Source organism: Leishmania major, chromosome 9, assembly GCF_000002725.2.
Source record: "Leishmania major strain Friedlin complete genome, chromosome 9".
In the NCBI taxonomy this organism is placed as follows: domain Eukaryota; phylum Euglenozoa; class Kinetoplastea; order Trypanosomatida; family Trypanosomatidae; genus Leishmania; species Leishmania major.
In genome coordinates, this window is record NC_007250.2 from 504,378 (window position 1) to 531,068 (window position 26,691).

General features: G+C 61.6%; 10 protein-coding genes across 10 annotated transcripts; all 10 read right to left on the bottom strand.

Annotated features, from left to right (window-relative positions):
- Positions 1-134: 134 nt before the first annotated feature.
- On the bottom strand, positions 135-791 carry LMJF_09_1300 (conserved hypothetical protein; the record flags this gene model as incomplete). Its single annotated transcript, XM_001681251.1, has 1 exon — positions 135-791. One exon carries the CDS (start codon positions 789-791, stop codon positions 135-137), a length of 657 nt encoding a protein of 218 aa, XP_001681303.1.
- A 1,907-nt stretch (positions 792-2,698) lies between these two features.
- Positions 2,699-3,463, bottom strand: LMJF_09_1310 (hypothetical protein; the record flags this gene model as incomplete). The annotated part of the gene is made up of 1 exon (XM_001681252.1): positions 2,699-3,463. One exon carries the CDS (start codon positions 3,461-3,463, stop codon positions 2,699-2,701), a length of 765 nt encoding a protein of 254 aa, XP_001681304.1.
- Positions 3,464-4,801: 1,338 nt separating this feature from the next.
- LMJF_09_1315 (hypothetical protein) lies at positions 4,802-5,854 on the bottom strand (the record flags this gene model as incomplete). The annotated part of the gene is made up of 1 exon (XM_003721734.1): positions 4,802-5,854. The coding sequence occupies one exon, from the start codon at positions 5,852-5,854 to the stop codon at positions 4,802-4,804; it is 1,053 nt and encodes a 350-aa protein (XP_003721782.1).
- A 1,867-nt stretch (positions 5,855-7,721) lies between these two features.
- Positions 7,722-9,539, bottom strand: LMJF_09_1320 (putative paraflagellar rod component; the record flags this gene model as incomplete). The annotated part of the gene is made up of 1 exon (XM_001681253.1): positions 7,722-9,539. The coding sequence occupies one exon, from the start codon at positions 9,537-9,539 to the stop codon at positions 7,722-7,724; it is 1,818 nt and encodes a 605-aa protein (XP_001681305.1).
- Positions 9,540-11,232: 1,693 nt separating this feature from the next.
- LMJF_09_1330 (conserved hypothetical protein) lies at positions 11,233-13,056 on the bottom strand (the record flags this gene model as incomplete). Its single annotated transcript, XM_001681254.1, has 1 exon — positions 11,233-13,056. One exon carries the CDS (start codon positions 13,054-13,056, stop codon positions 11,233-11,235), a length of 1,824 nt encoding a protein of 607 aa, XP_001681306.1.
- A 1,715-nt stretch (positions 13,057-14,771) lies between these two features.
- LMJF_09_1340 (histone H2B) lies at positions 14,772-15,107 on the bottom strand (the record flags this gene model as incomplete). The annotated part of the gene is made up of 1 exon (XM_001681255.1): positions 14,772-15,107. The coding sequence occupies one exon, from the start codon at positions 15,105-15,107 to the stop codon at positions 14,772-14,774; it is 336 nt and encodes a 111-aa protein (XP_001681307.1).
- Positions 15,108-16,200: 1,093 nt separating this feature from the next.
- Positions 16,201-16,779, bottom strand: LMJF_09_1350 (conserved hypothetical protein; the record flags this gene model as incomplete). The annotated part of the gene is made up of 1 exon (XM_001681256.1): positions 16,201-16,779. One exon carries the CDS (start codon positions 16,777-16,779, stop codon positions 16,201-16,203), a length of 579 nt encoding a protein of 192 aa, XP_001681308.1.
- A 1,052-nt stretch (positions 16,780-17,831) lies between these two features.
- Positions 17,832-18,350, bottom strand: LMJF_09_1360 (hypothetical protein; the record flags this gene model as incomplete). Its single annotated transcript, XM_001681257.1, has 1 exon — positions 17,832-18,350. The coding sequence occupies one exon, from the start codon at positions 18,348-18,350 to the stop codon at positions 17,832-17,834; it is 519 nt and encodes a 172-aa protein (XP_001681309.1).
- Positions 18,351-20,352: 2,002 nt separating this feature from the next.
- On the bottom strand, positions 20,353-21,159 carry LMJF_09_1370 (conserved hypothetical protein; the record flags this gene model as incomplete). The annotated part of the gene is made up of 1 exon (XM_001681258.1): positions 20,353-21,159. One exon carries the CDS (start codon positions 21,157-21,159, stop codon positions 20,353-20,355), a length of 807 nt encoding a protein of 268 aa, XP_001681310.1.
- Positions 21,160-23,414: 2,255 nt separating this feature from the next.
- Positions 23,415-25,226, bottom strand: LMJF_09_1380 (conserved hypothetical protein; the record flags this gene model as incomplete). Its single annotated transcript, XM_001681259.1, has 1 exon — positions 23,415-25,226. The coding sequence occupies one exon, from the start codon at positions 25,224-25,226 to the stop codon at positions 23,415-23,417; it is 1,812 nt and encodes a 603-aa protein (XP_001681311.1).
- Between the last annotated feature and the right edge of the window lie 1,465 nt (positions 25,227-26,691).

Sequence of the window (26,691 nt, forward strand, 5' to 3'; positions counted from 1 at the left end):
AAAAAAGGCAGCCGCGAGGCACTATGCGCGTGTGCATGCGCCGCTCCTCACCCACTCCTCTGCCGCACCCATTCGCAGACTTGCAGATACAAAAAAGCATACATCGACACAAGTGGTGCACCTCCAGCCCATGCTCAGGGGGTGCTGAAGGGGTTGTCCATGGAGTCCAGCATCTGCAGAGCAGACTCTGGCAGGTAGGAGGTGGCGTAGTTGCTCAGGCGACTCACATGGGGAGGAATGAGCACCGGCAGTGAGTACTGCTGGCCATCCACCTCGACCTCCTCCATGTACGCACTCTGGTACGTAGACGGGAGCGCCGTGCGCATCTGCGCCACCCGTACGTGAGGCGGCAGCAGCGCTTCGCAGAAAGCTTGCGCGAAGTGGATGCAGTTGTGCTTCACGAGGTGATACTTGCTGCCCTGCCAAGTGTCACACTGCTCGAGCCTGGCAACAAGCTTCCGCACTTCTAGAGCGCTCAGCTGTGTCTGCCCGACAAAGAACTGCTCGCGGAAAATGTGCGGCGGCGAGTGGCGAGGCTCGACGGCACGGACGCCGCTGCCCTCCTCGCAGCGACCGTACTGGTACTCCTTGTCGTACACCTGAATACCAGCGTGGTGCACGCCAAGGCCGACCGACCAAAGCCAGGAGTTGGACTTCATAATATCGTACACGTTGACGAAGACAGCGTTGGGCTGGCGAGCTGCGTCCTCGTAGGCTGCGGACATAACCGGTACATCCGAGTTGCCGGCGCTAGCCGAGAGGGTCGTAACACCGGATTTCGTGGCGTGCATTGCGACAGGAGTCGTCTCTCGCCCTTACAGATCTGGGAGAGGTAGGCAGAAAGAACAAGAAACAGGAGAAGATGGAAGACGGGCGGCGCACAACGACGTGCACGTGTGGGGGCGCGCTGCAAGAACGATCGACCAGATTGAGTCCGGCGTCACCCTCTCGGAAAAGGAGGAGGGAGTGCGGGGGTGATGCGCACACAGCACAGAGGAGAGACACACCACCCACGCCAGAGGCTCACACAGACACAGAATGTGCCGGAGTTCGACCGTCCGTGAGAGAGGTGTTGTCCGCTGGGCAAGTGGGGATGCTGATGCGAAGGATCATGGCGTGTGATGGGTATGGGTAGGGTGATGGGCAGGAGGAGGGCAGGAGTAGAGCGTGCGCAGGCGCATACCGAGGCAAAGAAGCAAGAGACCGACTGCGACAGGAGGAGAGGGCACACATCGCGGAGGTACTCTCTGAGCATGTGCGTCTTCGCACGCGCCCCCCTCCCCCACTCCTCCTCTGCACCCACAAGCACACGTTTACGCTAATGTCGAAACGGGAGAGGGGGTGGGGGGGGGGCGGGACACGGGGCATACCATCGTAGACGGGCCGGCATCCACACAGCCCTTTCAAATTTGCACTGTCTTGTTCAACTCGATCACCATCAACGTCATTCCTCCCTCCAGCGACACACACACACACACACACACACACACACACGCACACATCACGGTGGACGCGGACGCACGCACACGTTTGCTGAGGACACGGAAGAGGGAGAAGATCGAGGAAGGGGACGGGCGAAAGAGTAAGTTGAGGAGGGGTGCTTGCATGCGCGAGGCTCAAACATGGAGGACGCAAGCGCCACAAGTGAGTACGCAAAGATGAGAGGAAAAATGCAGCCACAGCACCAGCCGCAGCCGCAGTAGCGGCACGCGCAGAAATATGAAGAAAGGCGAAAAAGTAAGTAAGGAAAGAGCGCAAGCAGCGCGACGAGTGAGACGGAGCAGCAGCAGCAGTAGCAGAACTACTACCGCATCACATGCACGTGGGAAGGTGCGCACTGTGGAGCCAAAAACAAACACGCACACATCAACTTGATTTCCTGTGCTGTTCACATGGCCATCATGACGATGGGGGCGAAGGGGGAGGGCACACGCGCCTCCATACGTGGTGTCACAGAGTCCAGTGCCCTCCTCCTCCCCTTGTATCCCTGCCGATGCCGAGCCCACCTCTGGTGGTGACAGGGTCAAGCGCCTGCGACGCAGTTGCTGAGGGAGTCGGATGAGGTCAGAGCGATGTGTCGCTGCTGAATGGACGCACGGTGACGAAAGACACACGATATATACGCATATACATCATCGCTGCACACATCGAATCTGGTCGAGTCGATGCGTGTGCGCACGTTTGTGCAAGGATCAGTCCTACGAGCCGACTTAGCCAGAAAAGAGGGGGCGAGGGAAACAATTGGGGCGCATCTCTGTGCGTGCGTATGTCTGCCATGATGTACATCGACAGCAGAGCATATCCCAAGAGAGCACGAGCAGCAGCAAGGGGGTCGGCAGATGGAGAGACGATCTGTGCTCTGGCCTACGTGTCGACACACATACACACACACACACACACACATGTACGAGGAGGCACACCGATACCCGCCCTTGTCACCAGCAAGACGGCCACCATCAGCTCCACGCAAAAGCAGCATTGAACGAAGGCACACGCCGATGCACGGGGCGTAGAGGGGGAGGGGAGGGGGCGGCGATCAGCGCACAGGCCTGGGTGCTTAAGAGCATGTGCATAGATTTACACATTGAGAGGTGTGTGTGTGTGTGTGTGTGTGTGTGCTTGCCTCACGTGACGCTCACCCCCTCCCCTCTCTCCCACGCACAACACACGCACAACGCTCGCCGACTACTAGCACCCGCTAATGACTCGTGCGGGTGTGCGGCTGCGGTGTCGGGGTTGTGCTGCGATTTGTGTCGGGATCCGCGGCGGTAGGCTGCCCCCGCTCCTGGGGCACCTCGGACATGCTGAAGAACGAGCTTTCGAGTCGGTCGAATCTCTGCATGGAAGATTTCGGCAGGTAGTGCGCTGCGTACCGCGCTAGCCGATCGACGTGGTGCGGTATGAGCACCGGCACCGAGTGCCGCATTCCGTCCACCTCGACCTCCACCATGTGCATCTTCTGCGACAGGCCTGCCTCCTCCGCCCGCCGCGCCTGCTCCACGCGTACTGCGGGCGGCAGGAGCGCCTCGCAAAATGCTCGAGCAAAGTCGATGCAGTTGTGCTTCACGAGGTGGTAGTTGCTGCCCAGCCACTCCACCTTGTCCGAGAAGGCCACCACCAGCTTCTCCACCTCGGACGCGCTCAGCTGCGTCTGACCAAGGAAGAACTGCTCCCGGTACGTGTGCGGAGGCGATTGGTGAGGCTTGACACTGCCGATGCCTTTGCCGATGGGGCGATGACCATACTGATACTCTTTGCCGTACACCTGCACGCCGACATGATGTACGCCCCACCCAACGGAGTACAGGAGCGTGCTACTGCCCCTCACGTCGTACACATTGAGAAAGACGGCGTTCGGCTGGCTCGCGTCTCTCACCTCCTCTATCCACCTAAGCGGCTTCAGAGAATGGCGCTCCGCCGACGCAGGAGCGCCATCCCCGCCATCTCCGCTAGCGCTGTCCATGGTTGCTCCGGCCACGGCCGGGTACGCTAACAGTCCGTGTGCGAGGGGAGAGGACGGGCAAAGGTGGGGAGCAGCAGAGAAAACAAGAGCTGTCGCTGTACGACTAAAGATCTGCGAAGCACAGCCGACCTCCAGGAGATGCTGTTCAACGGATACTCGGAGGAAGACGATACGTACCGGTGCTGTTCACAAGATCCATGTGTGTGTGTGTGTGGAAGGGGGGAGGATCGGTAGTTGGAGCTGCAGTCTCCGCGTAGCCAACACGAAACCGAACATAAAATGGCACCCTCCCCCTCGCGCCCTCGCCCTTCTTCCACAACCGACACCGCAAACACGTACGTAGAGTAGCGAGCTGAATACGTGGGCCGCCGCTGCAAAGAACGGGAGCACGGAAGCACGGGAGAGGAGACGACCACAGAAGTCCGTGCGGCTCTCTGCTCGTCTGTGTGTGATTGGGTGCTTGCCGCTCCCCACCGGAAGCACGCACATGTACACCGGCCACAGGTGAGGGCAATACTTCAGCAGAGGAAGGATGGGCGGTCGAAGAAGGGCGAGTGACCTGAATGTGGAGATGTGTACACATGTGGGCGGTTGGGCGAAGCGAGGGAGGGAGGAGGAGAAGAGCGCAGGAAGAGAAGAAAGCGATACGGCGCCACAGCGCACGCGCGCGAGGAGGGGGACGGTAGTGGCCTCGTGGCAAGCGTGACCGCACCACTTCGTTAGTGTCGTAGCGTCGCCATGCAGTTGCGTCGGTAGAGAGCGCGCGCGCCTGCATGTACGAAGTGCGACGGGTTGGAGTTTATACCTTGATATCGCTCTCGTGAGGCTGCAGTCTCTGAGAGAAAGGAAAGGTGAGCAAGCATAACCCGAGCGACGTGCCTGCGCTTGTGATCGTCACCGATTCCTGTTGCAAGTAGATGCAGTTGAGTCACTTGCATGTCGTGGTGGGCCCTCACATCTGCGCAGTCGACAAGCAGCGACGACCCTCCCTCTCCCTTCCGCAGAACATGCAGGCACACGCACACATGAACACATGCCGGTGCAGCGCCGTGACTTGGAGGTGTGTGTGCAGGGTGTGTGTGTGTGTGTGTGTGTGACAGTGCAACTTCATGCGTGACAGCGTGCTCAGTACACTATTGGACAGCGGAGAGACTGCACAACAGGTAAAGAAAGCGAGCGAGAGGTCCAGCAAAGAAGCGAGGACCTTCGTCGGAGGGCAGCGTCTCCCGCCCACTCCCTCCGCTCACACAGGCAGACACACACACACACGGAGCGACTAGGGCGTACATCTTCGCTTTTCGTGTCCCTCCCGCTGACCCTCCGTCCCCATGCACATCTTCACAAGTCATCGTCGTCACTGTCTATGACGACAACCTCAGCCGCCTCACGTCGCTGAGCCTTTGAATTACGCACGGCGTCGTTGGCAGCACTGGAGGTGGGACCGGCGCCACGAGTGCTGCCTCGTGCATCCCCCTCGTCGGCGTCCACAACTACAACGCCGCTAGTAATTGGTGCGTCACCCCCACGAAGGCGCCTTCGCCCGGGAGCAGTCTGTGTGCATGCCGGTCGTAGATGGGGCCATGCAGAGGCGGCCGCAGCGTCGATGCCGCCGAGCGAGCTGGTGTTACGCACGGCGTTACTGCAGAACGTGGGCCAACCGGCAATCCACTGCTGCGCTTGCGCCACCGCCGTCCAGTACGCTTGCGCACACCAGGTGGCGCTCGGTTCGGATGACATCGACGTGCCACCTCGTTCTGCTGGCGAGCGCAGCGCCAGCGCTGCCACGTTGACAAAGCCCTCCGCTGGCGTGACAGCCCCCGCACGGATAGTGGAGCAAGATAGAGAGGAGGTAGAGGAAGATGCCGTGACTTTGACGCTGCCGCAGTGGACCCAACGCTCACCACCCTCAGCGGGTCGAATCGCATTGCCCTCATGTTCGGGCTCTTCACTCAGGACACCAAGCGGTACAAGCTCGGAGAATGACTCGTGGTTTTGTAGGCCGGGTAGTGTGGCCATGATGGGCCACCGGGAGACGACTTGACACAGCACAGCGGCTCGACTGCACACAGGCGCGAGGACGTCTGCTTGGGCCACCGCTGTCAGCGATTCTCTTGTCGACCCTCCATGAAGGATCTGCTCTCCGCCTCGTCGAGCGATCACCGCACTATGCTCGAGAACGTGCACGATGTATCGGACATGAACAGGTATGCCGCACACCCAGACCATGAAGAAGATGTGGTTCTCCACATCCTTTAACGTCCATTGCGCCACCCGCTCGGGTGTGAGGCCCTGCGTGGACATCGGACTGTCTTCATCCAGCGAAGAAGGCAGGATGACGACATCACTGGCGGCTGCAGCTGCGTCGAACTGGGGAGGCGAAGTGCTTAGCATCCTCCACGTTCTCCTCTTCTGAAGGCTTTGCTGTTCCTGCCGCTCAGCCTATGCCGAAGCGCATCTGCATCGCCGAGAAGTTGCTTGCGACCGCCACCCTCCCGGTGACCGCGCACATCATGCGGAGAGAGCGACGAAGATGCGAAAAGGCAGAAAGAAGGTCGGGATGGCGAGAGAGGTGTTATGATGGCAGCACTCCGAGGACATGGCACACGGGTGACAGACAGAGGCCGCCAACCCCGTTCGTCCGTGAAAACGGGAAGGCGATCGGGGACGACGTGGAGGAGGGAGGTCGGATGACAGCAATGTCGGGAGCGAAAGAAGGAGGGAAGGGAAGGGGGGGGGGCTGATGGCAGAGGGGAGGAATAGGAGTACTTCCACGCACACACTCTGTCGCACTCCCCCCTCGTTTCTCAGCTCCCGCCTGTCTGTAGTACAGCCCGCGCTTCCCTTTCGGCTACGCCACACCACGCATCTCCGAGGATGAAGGTGGTTTTGCATCGCGTGTCCTCCTCTGCCTCAGCTCCTCCCTCGCCCCTCACGCGCCCATGCAACAAATAGCTGTAATGAAGTGCAAGAGGGGAGTAACAGAAGTTTGGCACCGTCGTGGTCGGCTCTGTACGCCTGCCTCCTGAGCACCGACCTTGCATCGACTGTATTGGTATTGCTATACCAGAGGATTGCAACTCTTTTAGGGAGCTTGTGCGCGTTTATGCGTGGATGCGTTGCTGGCTGTGATGCCCCCCTCCCCTCCCGCCCTCCCAGCCTTGTCCGTCATCGTCATCAGTGACCCATGCTTTCCTCAGCGACCCATTCCTTCCACTCGTTGCCCGCCTCTCGCGCGCGGCAACGAGTGGGGGAGTGCCGGGACAGTCAAGGGGAAGGTTATAGAGAAATGAGAAAGCACTGCGAAGGCGGGTGGAGTGTGCGGGGGGGGGGAGGAGGAGGAGGAGGAGGAGGGGGGGCAGCAGAACGCTCACCGCACGTATAACGTCAGCAACGCGAGAAGCCAATACGCCGGCACGGTTCCACAACGGGGGAGGGGCTTGAGCAAGCGCACACAAACCACACAAGAAACGAAGGGCTAACATGAAATTTACATTGAGTAGGAGGAATCGAAAAGATGACGCAGTGATGCACACAGCAGCTGTATGATCAACCGAATAGTTGGGCGTGCGAGAGAGAGGGAGCGGGTGTGCGTGTGTGTGTGTGGGGGGGGGAGAGTGAGGCTGAGGGCCACATGGGAGACACTCAAGTCTTTGAGGAGGCACGGCATGGTGAGCACCTCGTGGAGGGGCCGGATAAGTTTGGTGCAACCCACGCTGCACCGTGCTCCATCCCCTCCTCCCCAACACACAGTCTTTCTCTCTCTCCTTCCCCCCCTCTCTCTCTCGCACGCGTGACCGGTGGCATTACACACGTGCGCAGAAAACAAAGCCGCGAGGGCGCTTGTGAGAGTTTACATAGAACACCCCCAAAACGGGCGATAGGGCGTGGGAGGTGCCGGGGGTGGTGGCGCGCGATGAACACTGATTGTCCATACTAGAGAAAGGCAAGATACACGCACAGCGCGTACGCCGCAGTCACTGCTTCATTCACGTGTGCATTCCCCGCGGCAGTCTCACCTCCGCCGACGGGCGGGTGCCTGAGAGAGAGCGAAATGCTGAAGAGGAGCGCACGAGCCAGCACAATGATGAGTGGCCCAGAGAAGGGTGTGTGGGCTAACGACCGCCACATCACGAAGTTTTCCGGGGAAGGGGTGGGGTGGGGGAGGCTTCCGACTTTCATAGGCGAAACAAACGAAAGGGTGTAGTGCCGTGCGCCGCATCACAGTGTCTGTACATCATCTGTAGACCGGTCGGCGCACTTACGCCTCGATCTGTGCCGGCGCAGGGTCGGCGCCGTCCGCCGCATTCAGTGAAGCCGCCGCAGGGGCGGCGATGGCGGCCGCGCTGACACCGCGCTCCAGCGCCTCCTGCTCCTGCTCCACGAGAGCCTTGGCCTCTGCGATACGTGCTTTCTTCTGGAAGACCTCCTGCTCTTCACCTTCGACGTACTTCATCGAGCGGTTCACGAAGCGGGTGCGGGCCGCGACGGACTCGTAGCCGAACTCCTGCAGCGGGTGCACGAACGGCTTCTCGGTGCGCTCACACGAGGTCAAGACTAGCTCCTCGACAGACTCGAACACCTGTTCACCGGCGTCCTGCGTGGCGTGCAGGGCGTTAATGACGCCCTCCACCGCCTGCGCCTGGGCCAGCACCTCCGCCAGTTCCTCGCGGTAGTGCTTGTAGTTGGGGTCGAGACTGTCCATGGAGCTGTCTCGGTTATGCTGCGCAAGCCGGGCCTGGCGCTCCAGCGTGTCGAGGCGGTGCGTCTTCTTCACCGTGAGCTCTCCACACACGAACACAAACGCACGGTAGGCCTTGAGGAACTCGTCCGACTCGTGGTCGATGATGGAGTTGAGAGCCTTCTCCGCGTCCTCCTGGGGCAGCTTTTCGACCATGTTCTTTACGTACTTCTCCATCTCACGGATTACAGGCTCGCATCCATGGCAGTACTCAAGGCACCGCCGCAGCCGCTGCAGGTGCTGGTCCCCTATAGTGACGAACTCCTCGTGCGCCGTCACGCGCTTCGCCTCTTCCTGGACGGCCTTCACCACATCCTGCGTCATGGCCCGCTGCTGCTCCATCACCTTCCGCAGCTCCACCACTTTCTCTAGTATTTCGTTCACTAGCTGCACCTTATGCTCCACAACGGAGCTGAGCGACGCCTCCATCTTCTGCTTCTGATGCTGATAGGCGGCCTTCGCCGCCTCGTGCATGGCGGCCTCGCGCGCACGCGACTCTTCGCACCTCTCCAGATCCGCCCTTAATGCAGACTTGATGGCATGCTTGTCGTCGCTGAAGGCCTTCACGGCATCCTCGGCGTCCTCGCGCAGCTTCTGCAGCCGCTCACCAAAGTGCACCACTTCGCTGTCCTCCTCTGTGGAGCTGAGAAAATGGAGGCGCTTCACGTAGGAGACGAGGTACTCGTAGCGAGCCGCGATGAGGTGGCGGTGGGCCCGCTCCACCTCGACGACGTCGCTGTGGCTGAGGGCGGCATCGTAGACGGCCTGGGCCTCGTCCACCTGCGTCGCGTACTTGTGTTGCTGCGTATTCATCTCCGACAGCTCATCCTTGATCTCCTCGGTGGGGTCCACATGTTGGATTTCATGCAGCGCCGCCAGCGTCTCGGGAAGATTGATGACGGTGCTTTGGGGGGCATGCGGCTTGATGGCGTTCAGACTGTCCTTCAACACGAGGTAGCGACCCCGCGGCAGATCCTTGTCGGTCAGCTGGTACAAGGTGTTTGCGAAGGCGCTTGCGTCCAGTGCCGGACGCGTGCACAGGTCTTCGATCTCCTCCGAGGTCACGCGCTGTTCGCACTCCCCCATAAAGCGCGCCTCATCCCAGCCAGCAGGGCGCTCGTGACGGTAGCGCTCATGCAGCTTCGCGACGGCTTCCAAAATGTGCTCGCCGTTGACCGCCAGCGGTGGCAGGCGGCCTTCCGCGTACGTGACGAAGTTGTCGGCGATGGTCAGGCCATTTTCCGCGAGCTCGGCAACGGCAGCGACGGCGCGGTGATTCTCGACATTCTGCACGTCCCGTGACGGGTACGTGGGCGGGATAATCGCGCTGCCGTTCATCATAGCGTTGTCCTTCCTTCTCTCTTAGTGTGCTGATCGCGTGTGCGCAAGGTGCCTTGTGAGGGGGGGGGAGGTGCGCAGGAAGGGGCGAGCGAGAGAGGGACCGGAGGGCGATGTGGGTGAGACGATGCAGCGCTGGGGTGGGAGCGACTTTCTGCTACGGACACAAACGCGAGAAACACACACACACACACACACGCGGAGAGGCTCAAAGTTCGACAGTGCTGAGAGACGATACATCAATCGGCAGGGGGACCACAAAGCCGTCGGGCGGGTGTGCGTGTGGGGAGGGGGGGGGGTGTAGGAAGAGGGGGAGGGGAAGGGGCCAGCGCCACATCAACATGTGGACGGGCCGTACGGCGTGCAAGAGAGTGAAGGGACAGGCAAGTTTGGCGCTGGGGAGGACGGGGGGCAGAGACGCACCTGCATAAGTTCAAGTCGCAGATTCGCACACCTGCATGAGCGATGCCTGTAAGCAACCTGAGCACGACACGCACATTCAGAGGAACACAGTGGGTGCCGGTGTGCGTCCATCATGCCTGTGTCGAGACGACTTTGTGCCGCGCGGTGGCCTACACATCTTTAGCTCAACACCGAGATTTTCGTTTCTCTTCAACGTGTGTGTGTGTGCGTGTGCGTGTTTATTTCTCTGCCGTGCAGCACGCGCTGAGCGCCACACCACGCCCCGTCACCGACCCTGCCTCAAGCTCTCCTCCCCCACCCCACCCCACACAGCCGCTCCCCACACCATGCCGGTCGCCACCCCTGGTGCATCCCCCCTCCCCCTCCCCCTCTCCCTCGGGGCAGCACACGCAGGCTCCTCCCCACACATCAGTGGGCCGTGCGAGGGCCGGGTGAGGCATACGCTCGAGTCGCCCTGACGCGTGCTGCCCATCGTATGGATGGCGCAGACGTGTTCGCTGTCGAGCCTCGCCCCGACGCACCACCAGAGGTGGGCTCTGCACTGGCAGGGATATAAAGGGGGGGGGGCTGCTTGGCCTCCCCAACACAGAGAGCGAGTGGTGAGGTGGAGGGTTGCACGGGGTCCTGAGACACCACGCGCTGAGAGGTGTGCCCTCTTCTGTCATGAGAAGCACGAAAAATCGCAGGTGAGGTTTTCGCAGGTTGAGGGTGATGGTGAAGGGAGTGGGCCCGTTTCTGGCGGTGCCCACAAGCAAGATAGAGCGCAAGTACGCATCCACGCACCCAGATGCACGTGCGCACACCCGCATGGGTCGAGCGCGCGTCGACACAGTCAAGCACGGAGGCGATGGTGGTGGTGGTGGTGTGTGTGTGTGGGTGGGTGGGGGTGGGGGCGTGGCGAGTGTCCACGTAAATACAAACGAAAATCACAAAGCAGAGATATGAGCCGACCGCAAGCGGGAACGCGCGCAGACTCGGGCGTGCATGCGTGGCTGTCTCCCCCCACCCCATTGCTGGCTTTACCAAGAAGCCATGATGGGCCAGAGAGTGGGAAGCAGGGTGTGATAGCTGAGGGAAGGAGAAAGAGAGGAAGAGGTGCGGAATGCCGTGTGTCGGGACGGCGTCCGCTTGGGAGAGACACCGTTGAACTCACTTGCAGACTCGTGTGCGCTGAATCCTGCTGGGTCACTGCAAACGCTTCTTGGCGGGCTCTCCTCTCCTCTCTGGCCCGTCCATGCCCAGTCGATCAAACCATGTCGGCGCTGTGCTCTTAGTTGTCGGACCTTGAGTTCACGCCAGGGTGGTGCCTCTGCGCCTTCTTACGCTGCGCAGCCGACACGAGCCGGTCGTCATAGTCATCGGGCTGCATGCAGTGGTACCAGAGCACGGCCAGCCCGGTGCCGATGACGAGGGTGCTGGCGGCGGCGATCAGGAGAGTGTAGAGCGGGTCGAGCGGCTTCTTGTACTCGTGCGCGTTGGTGGGTGGCTCGGTGAGGTCCGTGAAAGAAACGTGAATGCGGGCAACGCGGTAGTAGTAGATGGACGGGCCCCCTTTGAGACCCACCTCCACGTACATCTGGTTGCCCTCCACGAACTCGTTAGGGACGGTGGAGAGGTCGAGGGTCAGTGAGTGCGAGGAGACGCCATTGGGGTTGCCGAGATACTGCTTCAGCACTGACTCTGTCTTCAGTGGCACCTCCTTCAGCTGATCTTTCGTCTTGCGCGGCGAGGTGAAGCAGAACACAGCCGAGAAGGCGGCGGCGGCAAGCAGCTCCGTGTTGGCCGATAAGTAAAACCCGACGTCGTTCGTCGACGGCGGCAACTGACCCGAACCAGCGTAGCCGGCCACCAAGTAGCTGAAGACGTCTGTGCTCATCGACAGCTCACTGTAGTGGCCCATAACAGATCTGGTGCCGCTCATGACCACCCACTGTAGGCCTTCTGATTCCTGTGGCACCTGGGGAGGCACATGATGACGGAATACCGATGCAGCCAGCATGGCGTCGTCGCTGAGGAAGTTGTACTTCCACGTGACAGGCAGCTGCAGCGTGCTGTTTCGATTCGTCTTGATGCAGTACTCCCCTTCCATGGTTCCGGGCAACCCCAGCGCTACATCAGCGTGGCTGAAGCACAGGTGTTTGTCCTCGAGAAGGACCTGTACGTCCAGCGGTCGACTGCGGCACAGATAGCTGCTTTCGTTGACGCGGGTCATGTAGTAGTCTTGCGCGCACACGCAGGTCTGTGTGAACGGCTCCTCTTCGGAGATGTACCCGTTGCACTGCTCCTTTTCATGCGAGGAAAGTGACACATACTCCGCTGCAGTGTAGGTGTCATTGGAGTTTCTGCATGCAACGATGGCGTTGGAAGAGTAGGCGTTGACACCGCTGATGCAGCTGAGAGGGGTCGCCTCTGCAGGCTGCGTCACCAGCGTCTCCGCCTGCTGGTGGATCGCGCTGCTAAATACCTGGCGCAGCGGTGCGAAGTCGGTGCGCGGTGTGCTCACCGCCCGGGCCGCTTGCTGAATAGGTGCAAGGGTAGTGTGCATGTTGGTCGGCGACATGAAAGGCGGCGCTGTGGCACTCCCCACTTCCGCGCCGAGGTCTGCATCTGCCTCTACCTTGGCGAGGAGTGCGTCTGTCTCCTTGGCGAAAGAGGCTCCGACCAAGACGGACGCAAGCGTGCGGCCAGCGCTGGCGAGCCTCATCACCGACTGAACGCTGGACTGGACCACGACGTGGGGATGCTGCAGGCACTGCGTGACAACTGCAAGCAGTGGCATGCGATCGACGCTTGGCATGGGTGCGGAGCTTGCAGAAGGATGCAGCTGCCTGTCTTCTGTGAAGTGGCTTGCACTGACGTCGATGCCAGTAGTATCGCTCTCGTAGTGTCTGCCAACGAAGAGCTCCAGAGCCACCCCGACCCGCTCTGCATAGGCAGCGAAGGAGCGGAGGCGTTGGCGCTGCGCCGCCATCGGCGGCGACGACACATGTGTTGGGGCCACTGCCACCGCTGCCACGGAGGCGAAGAAGGTTGTGTGCAGCAGTAGAAGTGCTGCGGTTGCCAGGACGGCCGCAGCGGCAACTTTTCGCGTCATCCTGAGGGGTTGTGAGCGTGCCGCTCCTAGAGGCTCGTCTCCACTGTTTTCCTGCGTGCAACGGCGGCGGTGGTGGTTGCGTGGGAAGAGGGCGAGGGACGAAGGTGTGGAGGCGGGCCGCTTCTATCTGTATCGCGGTGAAGCCCGGGTATATATATATATATATGTATCTGTGTGTGGGGGGGGAGGGGAGGGGAGGGGAGGGAGCCACACAACGAGGGAACCCGAGACCACAAAGCTGAGCGGGGGATGGGGGAGACCAGCCCACGAGCGGGAGGGGCGGAAACGCACACAAAAGCAGCAAGGCAACTATTTGTAAATACGGAGAGGGAGAGGGAGAAACTCTTGACAGGCCAGGCAACTACAACAAAATCCAAAGTGTTGGAGAGGTTCCACTCCAGGGAAGAGCGCTGCAAGCAACCTAACAAAACAAGGCGGTCACACACCGGTGGACACGGGCGTCTAGGAAGCTGTTGGGCGGAGGAGCACCACGTGCACGGCCATGGAACGGGAGAGAAACTTGAAGCCACGGAGAAGAGCAAGCAGCCAATGAAAGGGATCAGGTGCGGGCGTGAGCTGAGAGGGCGCAGTGAGCGCAGATGTGCGGAGTCGCTTGGGGCGATGATGTGGACGCGAAACGACAAGGCGGAAAGGGCGGCGGGGGGAGGTGGGAGAGGCGCTGCAGCGTGCACCAGCTTGAAGACTACCAGAGCATCGCAGTGAAACTCACACACAGAGGGAGAGACAAACGATGGACAGAGGTAGGGATGGCACGTTAGAAAGGGCAAGGAGGGAAGGGGAGAGGACGCGCACCTCTGCACGCAACGAGCGGCGGTGGTGACACCCGCACCCGACAGCGTCATGGAGTCGCCCATTGAGTGTGGGAAGCCAGGCACGTAATGAATTCACGCCTCTCGCCTCGCCTCGCCGTGAGAAAGTACAGAGGCACGAGAGGTGTGAGGGATGGGCGCGCAGGTGAGGTCTACCTGCGTGTAGGGGGAGAGGAGGGGAGGATAAAAGCACTCGCTCAGGGCAGTGGTGTTTCGCCTGCCACGCCCGCAAGCGCGTCGTATTTTCTTCACCGCAGCAGCGGTGGCGGCGGCGGAAGTGGCGCAGGGGTCGCTGTGCCCTTCACCATGTCCCTTTCATCTGTGTGCCTGAGCGAGAAGGCGACTCTCTTGTTGGTCTCCGAAGGAGGTGGAGGTAGTGGTGGAGGTGGAGGTGGAGGAGTTGGGCGTCGAGACGACAACGAAAACGAAGAAGCGATGACGAAGGGGGGGGGAGGGGGAAACAAGAAAATGTGTGTGTGTGTGTGTGTCACTCGTTCTGAGATAGAAGACAAACCCTGCACGCCTTTGTGCAGCGTGGCGCGGACGGCGAGCGGGAGACGCGCGCACCACGAGGTCACGAGGGCATCAGAGAGGAGAAGCGAGGGCGAATGCAGAGAAGGGAGAAAGAGACGGGGAAGCGCATCTGTGCTTTCGCCCGCCCCTCCTCCCCTTCACCGTCTCGCCGCCGCCGCTGCCTCCGCCGCCGCCGAACCCGGCACACACTCCGACAAAGGACAAGACATCACCTTCAAGGACGGAGAATCGAAATAAAAAACAATGAATCTCTATGAAACCCCACGGCGTCGGCGGGGAGAGGGGAGTCGAGGGTACCCCCACACCCCGGACACACGCGCGACGCGTGGACAAACCCGCTAACTGAGCCGCTTAACGCGACGCGCTCGACACGGCCTTCGTGCCCTCAGCCATGGCGTGCTTCGCGAGCTCCGCCGGCAGCACAATGCGCACCGCCGTCTGCACCTCGCGCGCACCCAACGTGCGCTTCTTGTTCGCGCGAACAATCGACGCGGCCTCGGTGCAGATGCGCTCCATCACGTCGTTCACGTACGAGTTCACGATCTTCATCGTGCGGTGCGACATCGACATCTGGGCGTTGATCGCCTTCAGCGAGCGGCCCACGTACACGTTCCACGAGCGCTTCGGCTTGCGGTGCGACTTGTGCGGGTTGGAAGCCTTGCGGGAAGCAGAGTGAGAAGAGGCCATGGTGATGTGGGTTGGTTGGAAAGGAAGGACAGCGTGAAAGTGCGAAGGCTTTGGCTGGCTTGGTGAGAGCTGCGAGACTGAAGCAAGTCTGCGAAGCGAAGGAGAGAGGGAGAGGAGCGTAAGGGGATAGGAGAGTTTGATGGAGTCACGCGCATGGAGGCCACTGGGGAGAGGGCACGACGCTGCAGCACCGCTGACGTACACCCATTCGATTGTATCTGTGAGCGCCATAGACATGCTTGCATCGTAACACCGCCTGCGGTGTTCCGCGGAGCTGCATCGGGGTGCACCTCCGTGAGAGTTGACGACGAGGGAAGGAGGGGGTGGCCAGCGATCCCCGTCACGCCGATTTCAGCATCGTTTGTCGTCCTTCTGCATCGCATGATGCTCGCATGGTTCGCGCCTTTTTTCTTTAGAGTGTGTGAGCGGCCCGGCGACAGGGTGCGGCCGCCGGGATGGCGGTGCGTCGGGGCGACTCGAGCGTATGCCTCGCCCGGCCCTCGCACGGCCCACTGATGTGTGGGGAGGAGCCTGCGTGTGCTGCCCCGAGGGAGAGGGGGAGGGGGGATGCACCAGGGGTGGCGACCGGCATGGTGTGGGGAGCGGCTGTGTGGGGTGGGGTGGGGGAGGAGAGCTTGAGGCAGGGTCGGTGACGGGGCGTGGTGTGGCGCTCAGCGCGTGCTGCACGGCAGAGAAATAAACACGCACACACACACACACACACACACACACACACACACGTGGACGAAGAGCAAACCAAGAAGATACTTGAGCGCCTCGGCGGCCACGGACACAAAAAACGCCCTGCCGCTGTCCACCGTCGTCCCCCGACGCGCCCACCCGCAGCCGAGGAGGCGAGCCGGACAAACCACCACAGGCGCGTTCGCTGCAGCTCCGTGAGCCACCACGACATCGTCATCACGCGAAGGAGTGAAGGAGTTGGGCCGAGTCGGGTGGGGTGGGGGGTCGGGGGTGGGGGCACGAAGGGAGAACGCGGGGTAGGCCTCCCGAGGACGCCCTCTCTTCCACTCTCCTCCCCATCACGAGGAAGACAGCGACCGCTCAGGAGGGCGGGGTGTTCTACCTTCCCTCTCTACTGCACCTTCATGCTCTTCGCAAAGGCCTCTGCCTCCTTCGCCTCCAACTGCTCCTTGGCGATCTTGCCTTCTCGATACGCCAAGTAGCGCTCGTCCATCGACTTTTTCAGCAGAGCTGTCTGCCTGTCAATACCAGCGGATGCCTCGCGCAGCAGCCGGAAATCGTACGGCAGCTGCATGCACGTTGCAGTGAAGATGAACAGCCCGAAACACGAGATGGGTGTGGTGAGCCGACGCACCCGCGAGTGTTGCACCCACCGCGCGACAACGGAGTTCATGGGGTCCGAGTAATTCAGACCGCGGCTAACGATCCACGCACCGACCCCAAGCCAGCAGCACTGGAAGCCCAGCGTCATGGCCGCATGATTCCACGCGTCCGTGTACATGCGGTGCTCCATGTAGTGGTTGCCATAGACCCGCTGAGCATCCTCAATGCGTCGGACGTACTCGACTGGGATATCGAAGGCCGCCACTTCGGCCGGATCCGTTACGAACGGTGTCTCAGAGAGCGACTGACGAGAAGCAGGGATGACTTCTCCCTTCTCCGACGACGTACTTGTCTTGGGAGCCTGCATGACAGCTGCGCAGTTGGAGGGTGCCTGTGTGTGTGTGTGTGTGTGTAAAGAACAAATTCCAACAGATGCGCACCCGCTAAAGAGGACGATGTAAGCTTTCCGTGCGCTCTTTGGTGATCACTGACGGAGCGCCAAGCCTGTCGTGCGTGCGTGCGTGAGCTCCACCTCCACCGCCACCACCGGAGGTTCGATCCACACAACGAAGGTGAGATCGGCGAAGGGAAAGAGGGGAAAGGGAGGAGAGACACATAGGAAGAGGGTGGAGGCATGAGAGAGACGCATTGCGTGCACTTGCATCTCGACCTGAGTCGTCGAGCACGCACCAGTCGTCTGCCACGCAACCACCGTGCTGACTGCGAACGCGTCTTTCCTTTGGTTGCCTGTTGTCTGTGTCGCCAAGTTGGTCTCGCGGCCAGATGCACACGTGTCTTCGTGTGCACGTGTGCGGGTCCGGATTGGGGTTGTGGAAGGAGGCTGAGAAGAGGGGGGGGGGCGTTTTCCTCGCAGCTGTGCGAGCGCCTGAGGTGTCCGTCCGCGCATCCCTGTAGAAAACAAAGAAGGCAAGACATGAGAGGGGTAGGGGAGGGGGTTAGCGGCTGCACCACTGACGGAGAGAGAGAGAGCGAGAACCGGAGCCGTGCATTCTCGCGCCAAGAGTGCCACTTCACACAACCCCAATGGCGCGGTTGCGCCCCGGACACACGCTCGCGCCCCTGCTACGCTAATCGATGCTCATCTTTCATCGCAGCGGAGCCGCGCGTGTAGCGGCTTTGAGGCGGCTTGACCGTTCTCTACCAGTGGGAGCATGTGCCTCATCCGCGATTGACGAGGAGCAGGAAGGCTGGCTCCCCAGGGATGGGCGGCGAGGCGGAATGTATGACATTAACGTCCGTCGCAGCAGGCAGCTCGTACACGCCAGCACCGGCACCCCCATCCCTACTAGAAAGGTCCGTCGCCACGGGCGCCCAGTGCTGAGATCTGCTGCAGACGCTGCTCTGTACAGTGGTGGTCGCAGTATCGCCAGTTAGACCCCATAGCACTACGGAGGCCGTTCAATGCCACTGCGAGCGTCTCGTCGTCGACGAGGCCGAGGCTGTCGTGCCCTCTGCAGTGGCGTGGAGCCGGAGGATGGCCTCGCTATCGCTACCGATGGCGTACAGAGGGCAGCTCTCAGCCGACTTCTTCCACGGCTCCATCACTGGCGAGTGTGAGGCTGTAAAAACGCCTGGTAAGGGCACGTGCGAAGCTGAAGGAGGGAGCTGCTCCTGCACGGTGGTCGCTGTTGCCTCGAGGCTCGCGTGTGCGGGCATGGCTGCACCGGTGAGCATCGTGGGCCCATTCACCTCTGCGAGGCTCTGCAGAAGCAGAGCAGGGCTGCAGCCTGGGGAAGCCTCGACAGCCAGGAGAGGTGCTCGTGGCTCCCACTCTAAAGAGTGGCTCGACGGAGGCCTGAAGAGGCTCTTCAGCTGCTGCGAAAAGCTAGCAGTGCCGGCCTTGCGCCGCACCCGCTTCCCTTCCCCGGACTCCGGCTCGGAGACCGGCTCTGCGAGGGCTGCACCCCACGACGGCATCGTAGAAGTCCATGCCCATGTCGTTAGTAGGATGAGGAGGCTGAACGGGCTGAGTCAACTGGCACTCGGTGGCGCTACTCCGCTGCGGCACGAGGCGTAGTTGCGAAGCGTCGCGCGACCACTCCAGTGTGCTGAGCGATCCCTGTACCCTTGGCGCATCAAAGACAAGCTTCAAGCGCACTGCCCAACTTCATCGTGCTTTGGGGGCAGCGCGCACCGCGCCAAGCCCCCCGACGAGGGTTGCCAAAATGGTTGCAAGGGACTTCGAGAGAAAAAAATACAATATGCTGGCGCACCACTCCCAGCATCGTATTGCTTGGATTCGGTGGGCTAGACCTTGTGTCCCACCGTAGGCGTCGTAGCTCACCGGGATACCCTACCGGCCACACCACGCGTCGGCGCGACGCGCCGGCTGTCTTGTAAGCGGCGTCGTCGGCGGTGGTGCATGAGAAAACTTGGACTTGTGGCGCTGCAGCTGTGCGAGATCGCTCGAGCTTAGCACGAAGAGCCGCGGCCCATGCAAAGCAGCAGAGGTCGGGGAGGGGGGAAGGGGAGGGGGCTTGCGTCTGCGTGTTCGAATCCCGCGGCAAGGCGGCCATACGCGCCTCCACGACAAGGCGCAGGGGGACGTCGCGCAGACTTGGCTGCGCTCGAGTTGGGTGAGATTGCCACGGTGGCCTGCATTATCGTGGACGGAAGGGCCGATCAGTGGGGTGGATGACGCTGCTGCGTACTTGAAGGCACACGAGCTCACCTGCCCAAACTTGTTCGCGCACGGCGCACCGGTGGCAACTCAGCGTGCCAGGGCTCCCTGGAATCCACTTCCCGTTCATGGGCGGGTCTACCATGCCTGTCACAAGGGCCTCAGAGAGATTAGATGCTGCTTGGACTGCGCGGTGAAGGCGTGCCAAAGTTGTAGGACGCCTGCAACGGCACAGTCTCCATGAGCGCTAAGCAACACACGGGCACCACCACAGGCAGTGGAGCGGCGACACGCGAAGGGTTGGCGTCATCTCCGAGCGACAAGAAGTGAGCTCCATGTGCCGTGTGATGTGTACATCTCTCAATTGTCAGAGACACACGCAGCGCCGTCCTCAGCCTCGCCCAAGCGCAGGAGGTGTGTGTGTGTGTGTGCTCCTACGCAGGTGTACAGGTAAGTGCGCGCGTGCGCGCGAGCAGGTGAGACGGAAGCCAAAGGAGACAACGCCCAAGACAGAAAAAGGAGGGCAATAGGGAAGAAGCGGGAACGAGTTGAGGTTGGGAAGTGGGGGAAGGGGTGAGCACCGAGTGGGCGGTGGATACAGAGGTAGAGCAGGAGGAGACGTGCGGGGCATCGCTGCGCAGTCATGCATGCCCGCATCAGGAGAGAGTGGGAGGAAGGACGGGGGAGAGTCCGCAGCCCAGCCCAGCCCGCCCCCTCCCAACACACACTCTCTCATTCGCACACGCTGAGAAGGAAGCGAGATCGCGCACGTCACGCGGAACATTACGGAGGATGCGTGCCCGTTGCACAGAGCATGACGGGGTGTGTAGTGAACACGTTCGCACGTGCGTTCGTCCATCTGCTGTCGTCAGAGAATCGAGACGTGAGACACCGATGATGCACGGGCGCACCCTTCTATTTATCTTGTACGTGTATGGCGTGCTCACGTTGCCGCGCGGCTCCCTCCAGGCACAGCGAGAGATGGAGAGAGAGCGCGCCAGGAACACCCCCCCACCCACCCACCCACCCACCCCCAAGCGAACGAGCGAAGAGCCGCGCAACAGCGGCACGAATGGCGGCGATGAGGAACGCACAGGCGCGCACGAGGGATAGAGAGAGAGTAGGGGAGGGGGGAGAGGCAGAGAAGCATCCTTCTTGATCCCCTTCTCTCGCCATCAGCCGAAACACGAGAACGCACATGTGTCGTTCACTGTTTGCGTGGATGCGGACTGAGTGATGTGAGGCCGCTGTGGCGCCGCTCCCTTCCCTCCTTGCAGTGCGGCCTGCCATACCCACTCGTCAGTACATCGTTTTGCGCACCTTTGTGAGGGCACCGGGGCTCTTCTGACTGCTGCTGGTGCGCCGTGCTTGGCCGCGTGGAGTCCCACTGCTGTCGCTGCTCTCTACGCTGCGCAGCCGCTTCACTGACCCGCGAACATTCGTGATCTCTTCGAGGCTGGCGCGCTGACTGCCACCGTCCACGTCACCCGTGCCGCTGCCTCGCCGTGCCTTGGCAGGTGGAGACGCGTATTGTTCTTTCTCGGGTGCGGCGCCCTCCGTCTGGGACCGTGGGCTGGTAGCCAGCTGCGCCTGTGCCAGCTCGGCGAATCCACGCAGCTCCGCGGCCTCCTCCGCTTCATCGCTCAGCTGCTGCTCTAATCGCTGCACGTGCGCTGCCAGAGAGGCGTGGGCGCGGGTAGCCCACACCCCACGCGCGATCGACTCCGCCGCCTTCAGCGCTGCACGAGCGGCACTCTCTTCCAGCGTGACGAGGCGCAGCTGAGTCGCACACCAGCGTCTCTTCGTCTCCTGCAGCCCCGCGATCTCCATTAGCATGCCTTCATTCTCGCGAATCAAGTCACGGACGACCGCGTGTCGCAGAAGAGCGGCGACATCAGACACACGTGCAGCACTTGAGGTGCCTGATGGTGCGCACGACACCACAGATTGCTTGCCTGCCTTCTGCAGGTGATTGAGCGGAGCGGCGAGAAGGGGGTTCGACTGCGCACAATTCTCTATGACAGGTTTATCCATCTCATGGGTGTGCCCCACAGCGTCCGACGGGCACACGGGGGAGTTGTGAGGGCCTGTCATGGGCATCATCATGTGAGGGCTGGTGCAAAAGCAAAGAGAAGCCGACACGGAAGTGTGCAGGAGAAAGACAGAGATCGACGCGCACTTGCACAATGCGCACCAGAGCAGCGAGGCGGTGTGCGCTCCTGCTTTCGCCCCGATGTGTGTCTATGCGCGCTGCCCTTCGGCAGCGTGGCCTGGGCGCAAGGTTCACGCAGCGGTGGTGGAAGCCGCAGCTCAAACACCCAGGCAAACGTGCGGGGTATGCCTCCCCTGATGCGCGGGGTTAGGACAACGCGCGTCTCTGTGGGGGACCAGAGACGAGGGACGCAGCAAGAACGGCACGATGCCAGCGCGCGCGTCTCTGCTGTCTGGTGCAGAGAGAGCTAGATCGCGAGGGCGCCTGTGCCGAAGCTGCCCGGCGCGCAAGTAGCAGGGGCGAAGGGGGAAAGTGAGGTGGCCAGGGTGCCGATGTGAGGAACAGCGATGCGGTCTCTCTATTGTGTGTGTGCCTATGTGCATGTCTCCGTTGGCGGGAGAGCGGCCGGCGGTGCGCTGGTGTGTGCCTCTGCCGGTGAACACAGCGGCCAGCGGTTTGGTTAGTGGCGAGCATGGGATGGGGGAGAGTCAGTATGAGCTCGTGGGAGGAGAGACACACATCGCTCCAACAGCGTAGGTGGGGGTGGGGCACATAATGATGATGCGGTCTTTCGGCGGCCTCGCCCCCATCTCCATGTCATTGGCTTGAAGAGGTGATCGAGCGCGTCTGCTCAGGCCACCCACACCCACACATGCATACCCAAAGAAGCGACAGAGAACCTTGCACAGTAAAGCCCCTGCCGAGGAGGACGGCACGCAACCGTCAGCCCTCCGCCTGGATCTCTTGGCTGCACACAACAAGTAATCGCGAGAGAAACACACACCGCCACAGGAGAAACGAAAAACTGAGCCGTGCCACCACCGCTTGCATCCTCTCACCGCCAACGCGGCGACTCTGCACGAGAGGACAGGAGGCCGAGCTGCGGGAGGACGTCGCATGCGCCGCACCTTAGTACCTCCCTTGTCTTGCCGTTCCAACACCTTTCGCTCTCTCGCCTCTGCCTCGACGCGAAGGGCGGAGGCAGGGAAGCGGGGCTTGAAGAGGAGTGGGGCGAAGGAGAGGGTCATGCCCCAGCTCTGCTCTGCTCTGCTCTCTGCGGAGCCGCCGACTTCGCCTACGCTCCACTCTCGTCTCCAACATGACACACGTGTCTGCGTTGCTGCTGGTGGACTCGAGGAGCAGAGTCAGGGCATATCGCTGCCTTTTCCCTCCATCTTATACGGTGCCGGTGGGATGACTGCTTCTGCGTCTGCACGACAGCACTTACTCACTCGAGCGCAAGCACCGATACGTGTGCACGGCACGTGTCACAGAAACTCGTTGGCGAACGAGTCTGCAAAAATGGAGTTAAGCGTGTGTCTCGCACCTCCAGCACCGACCTGGGCAGTCCTGTACTCGCGCCTCGCCAAATCCGAAGGTTAGGCAGAAGGAGTTCAAAGGCGCGCTGGAGCTCGCGCGACAGTGCAAGACGGGCGTGTTTCACGAGGTCATCGGCAACGAATGCGCACCAGAAGGCCTTGCCAGAGCGCTCCTACTGGACCACCCGCCCCGCCCCGCAGCGCGAGTGGGTGGGTGGGTGGGTGGGTGGTGGTGGTGGTGGTGGGGGGGGGAATGGCACAGGCGAAATGGGGCAAGCAGGGAGGCGCCGACGAAACAGAGCAGCACGACGCTTGCCGCCCATGCCTTGCTGAACCGCTCCTCCTCCTTCCCCACCCCTCGAGTGCTCGAGCGACGGGCGCCATGTCCCGCTCCGTTTGCCTTTTCCGTTTCACAAAGAAGAGCGCACCACGGGCATGACCGGGCAGCTAGCGCCACATTGGCACAGCGAAGTTCGGCCGGCGGATAGCAAGAGGCAGCGGTCACGCACGTGCTTTCGGCTTAATAGGCGCCTGAATGCGCGCTGGTAGAGGCTCCAAAGGAAGCGGTCAGCTGTCGGCAGCACAGCAGGAGAGCCTCTCGGCTGGCCACCCCGCGCCATCGCCTCGCCACTGGCAGTAGTGGGCGGCGTGGCGAGTGTGCGCTGAACCACCCTTTCATGCCGTGGCGCCGCACATCTTTCCTCGCCCCCCCCTCCCCCTAACACACACACACACACACACAACGCCCTCTTTCTCCGTCTCTGCACATTATTGTCCGTGCCCAGCAACCCCCGCTGCCGCAGTGAGCCGCTGACACACGCACACAGACGTCACTGAAGCGGCTTGAAAATGTCCTCAACGCTCTTGACGCGTTGAAAGGCGCGAGCTCTGCCGACTTTGGTGAAGAGCGCACCATCGTCCAAGTACACAAACACCGCCTTGCCGCTGTCATCGAGCAGGCCGTCGTGCAGCTTGTACAGACGGTGACCATCCGGCGAGCGCGACGGCGTCTCGTCCAGCAAGAGTTGCTTGTCCTCTGCGAGGGTCTGCAGAAGGGAGACGCTCACTTTACCGCCGTTCTGGCGCAGCATCGTTTCGTAAGTGCGCTGCTTCGCAGAGGTGCTACTGGTGCCATTTACCTGCGCCACCTCCGAGTGCGCCAGCTTTTCGAGGATGAGAAGCAGGCGGTACTGAGCGGAGTAAAGGATGCCGGACCACTCACGCGACTGTTGCACCACCTTGCTGACGCCGCTGACACCTGAGGCGGGCGATGAGGTAAACAGCAGGCGCTCCACCATGTGGCCATGGGGCTGCACGAGGGCACGATTGAACGAAACCGACATGCCGTGCCGCGCTGTGCCGTTGCCGAACGTCTTCTCTAGCGGGATCAGCCACGCGTCGTAGAGCCGCTGCGCGGTGCGTAATCGACGCTCCAGCGGTGGCCGGGATGCCGTTGAGGTGGGCAGGGCGGCGGACTGGCAGGCGTACAAGAGCGTCAAGACAAGTCGAAGGAGCCAGCGACACTGCACGTGAAACTGGTCGGCGCTCGCGTAATAGTCGGCGCGGAGGTGCTCAGCGGTAGCTTGAAGCGGCTGCAGAAACCACCGCGACGCGAGCGAGGAGGGATATTGCTCAAGTAGATAGTAGTCCAAAGACGGCAGAAGCAGCTGGCCGCCGCTCAAGAGCTCACACCCCAGCGGGTGGCCGGAGGACTCTTTGGGGGAGCGAGGCAGGGCGGGAGAGGGTCGAAACAGCACGTCAGCGAGGCGCGCGACGAGGCGCGTCTTCACCGGTGGTGGTAGCAGAGCAGCGACGTCGCGCAGCAGCGCACTGAGCTTGACATTGCCATCTCTCATCCACTCCGACACCAGTGATGACGGCCTGCCATTATCGCTAGACGGTTCGAAGACAGACTCCAGCTCCGCCGCGACGGCGGAGGCTGCACGCGGCGCCGCGATTGCAAGGTCCACGCAAAAGGCGCTAAAGATAAGCGTCGACGTGAGCTGTGCACCGCTGCTCCGCGTACCGCCACTCCGCGCACCCGGCACTGCACACAAGGTGCTTCCAGCCGCCGCCGACGCCGCGTCTTCGGCGGCTGCCGCCTCCTCAGCGCCACCACAAGCCTCCGTAGAGAATGCCCACAGCGCGGCTGTCGTCTCTGACATCTGCCACGCTGCCGTCATCGCCCCTCGCAGCCCGCGCGTCATGCTTTGCAGCAGCGCAAAATCCTGGCCCCTTGCACGCCGCTGCTGCATCGCCGGAGATGGTTCCATGCCTTCCTCACGTACCCTCTTCATCATCTCAGCGGTGGCCTCGACGTACGAGCGAAGCTCACTGAGTGATTGCAGGGAGCGGACGGTGTCAGCAAAGCTGCTACTAGCGCTCGCGTACGGTGCAGCGGCGCTTGAGCCGACGGAGGTCGAGGCGGCCGAAGATGAGGCCACGCAAAACATGGGCGGAAGGCCTTGCTGGCTTTGGATGACGCTGCGCCGCTCATCGAGCAGCACCTGAGAGCGCTGCAAAGTGCGAGTGGTGCTGGCGAGCAGCTCATCTACGTGTGACGCATTGAACATGCTGAGCACCACGCGGGTCTTGGTGCGCGTGGGGGCATCAGACGAGAGAGACTTGCAGAGTGATAGCATCAGACAGCGACCCGCGCCGGGGTGCAGCGTGAAGAGGGAAGAGGACCGGAGAGAGAGCGATAGAGGGGGTGCGTGTAAGAAAACGCATATTTGACACTCAGACGCGGAGACGTGAAGACAGCGAAGACGGAGGGGGCTCGAAGACGGCGGCAGGTACACACAGGTAAGGAGGCCTGCGCTGAGTCACATAGCGCAGGCCGCGCACAGAATCATCGCAACGAGTACTACGCGCATTCACATAGTCGTGCAAGTAAGGGCAGGGCAAGTAAAGTGTCGGTGTGCGGCATGCTACCCATCCAAGACGCCTGCCCTACTTTTCCACAATTGCACACCGCCTTTGCGGCCTCCGCTCTCGTGCTCGCTTCGTCTCTTCGGTGGTATTGGTTGTGTGTGTGTGTGTCCTGTGTATCAGTAACGGAGGTGATCAGCACCCAAGGAAGACGCGACGCATCACGGAAACGCAACTGCGGGAGAGGGAGTGGGAGCAGGAGGACGCAGCTGAGCGTGATCGCATTTTCGCTGCCTTTCAGTTCAACCTGTGCGTGTGTGCGTGGCGTTTATTTCTCTACCGTGCAGCACGCGCTGAGCGCCACACCACGCCCCGTCACCGACCCTGCCTCAAGCTCTCCTCCCCCACCCCACCCCACACAGCCGCTCCCCACACCATGCCGGTCGCCACCCCTGGTGCATCCCCCCTCCCCCTCTCCCTCGGGGCAGCACACGCAGGCTCCTCCCCACACATCAGTGGGCCGTGCGAGGGCCGGGCGAGGCATACGCTCGAGTCGCCCTGACGCGTGTTGCCCATCGTATGGATGGCACACACGTGTTCACTGTCGAGCCTCGCCCCGACGCACCGCCAGAGGTGGGCTCTGCACTGGCAGGGATATAAAGGGGGGGGGGGGCTGCTTGGCCTCCCCAACACAGAGAGCGAGTGGTGAGGTTGGGTGGATGGAAGGGTTGCACGAGGCCATGAGGTACCACGCGCCGAGAGGTGTGTGTGTGTGTGTGTGTGTGTGTGCTCTCTTGCCATCAGCGGGAAGGTGGGCTCAGGCGAATGCACGAGCACATATACATAGGCGTGGCACAGGTGAGCTGCATGCGAGAAAGGCGTGTAAGAATACGCAAGCGCTTCTCCCTAGCGGCGCCACCACATCCCTCGCGGAGGTAGCGTGCGCGGCGACTCTCGGGGCCATGGAAGATGCTCGTCGCAGCGCAAGGTAGGGAAGCGGCCCGCCTAGAACAGGGAGGGATCACCGAGGACAGTGAGAGCGGTCCGCACAGCAGTAAAGAGGCGTGCCACCACAAGAAAGTCGACGAGACGGCAAGGGAGAGAGGGTGACCCAGCTCTGCGATTCCTGAACAGCCACGCCTTCAGCATTGCCACTCTTGCGGGCGCGTGTGTTCTGCAGCGAGGTACACCGGCCCGACGCATCACACGTCACTATCGGGTACGCCGAAGTGCGAG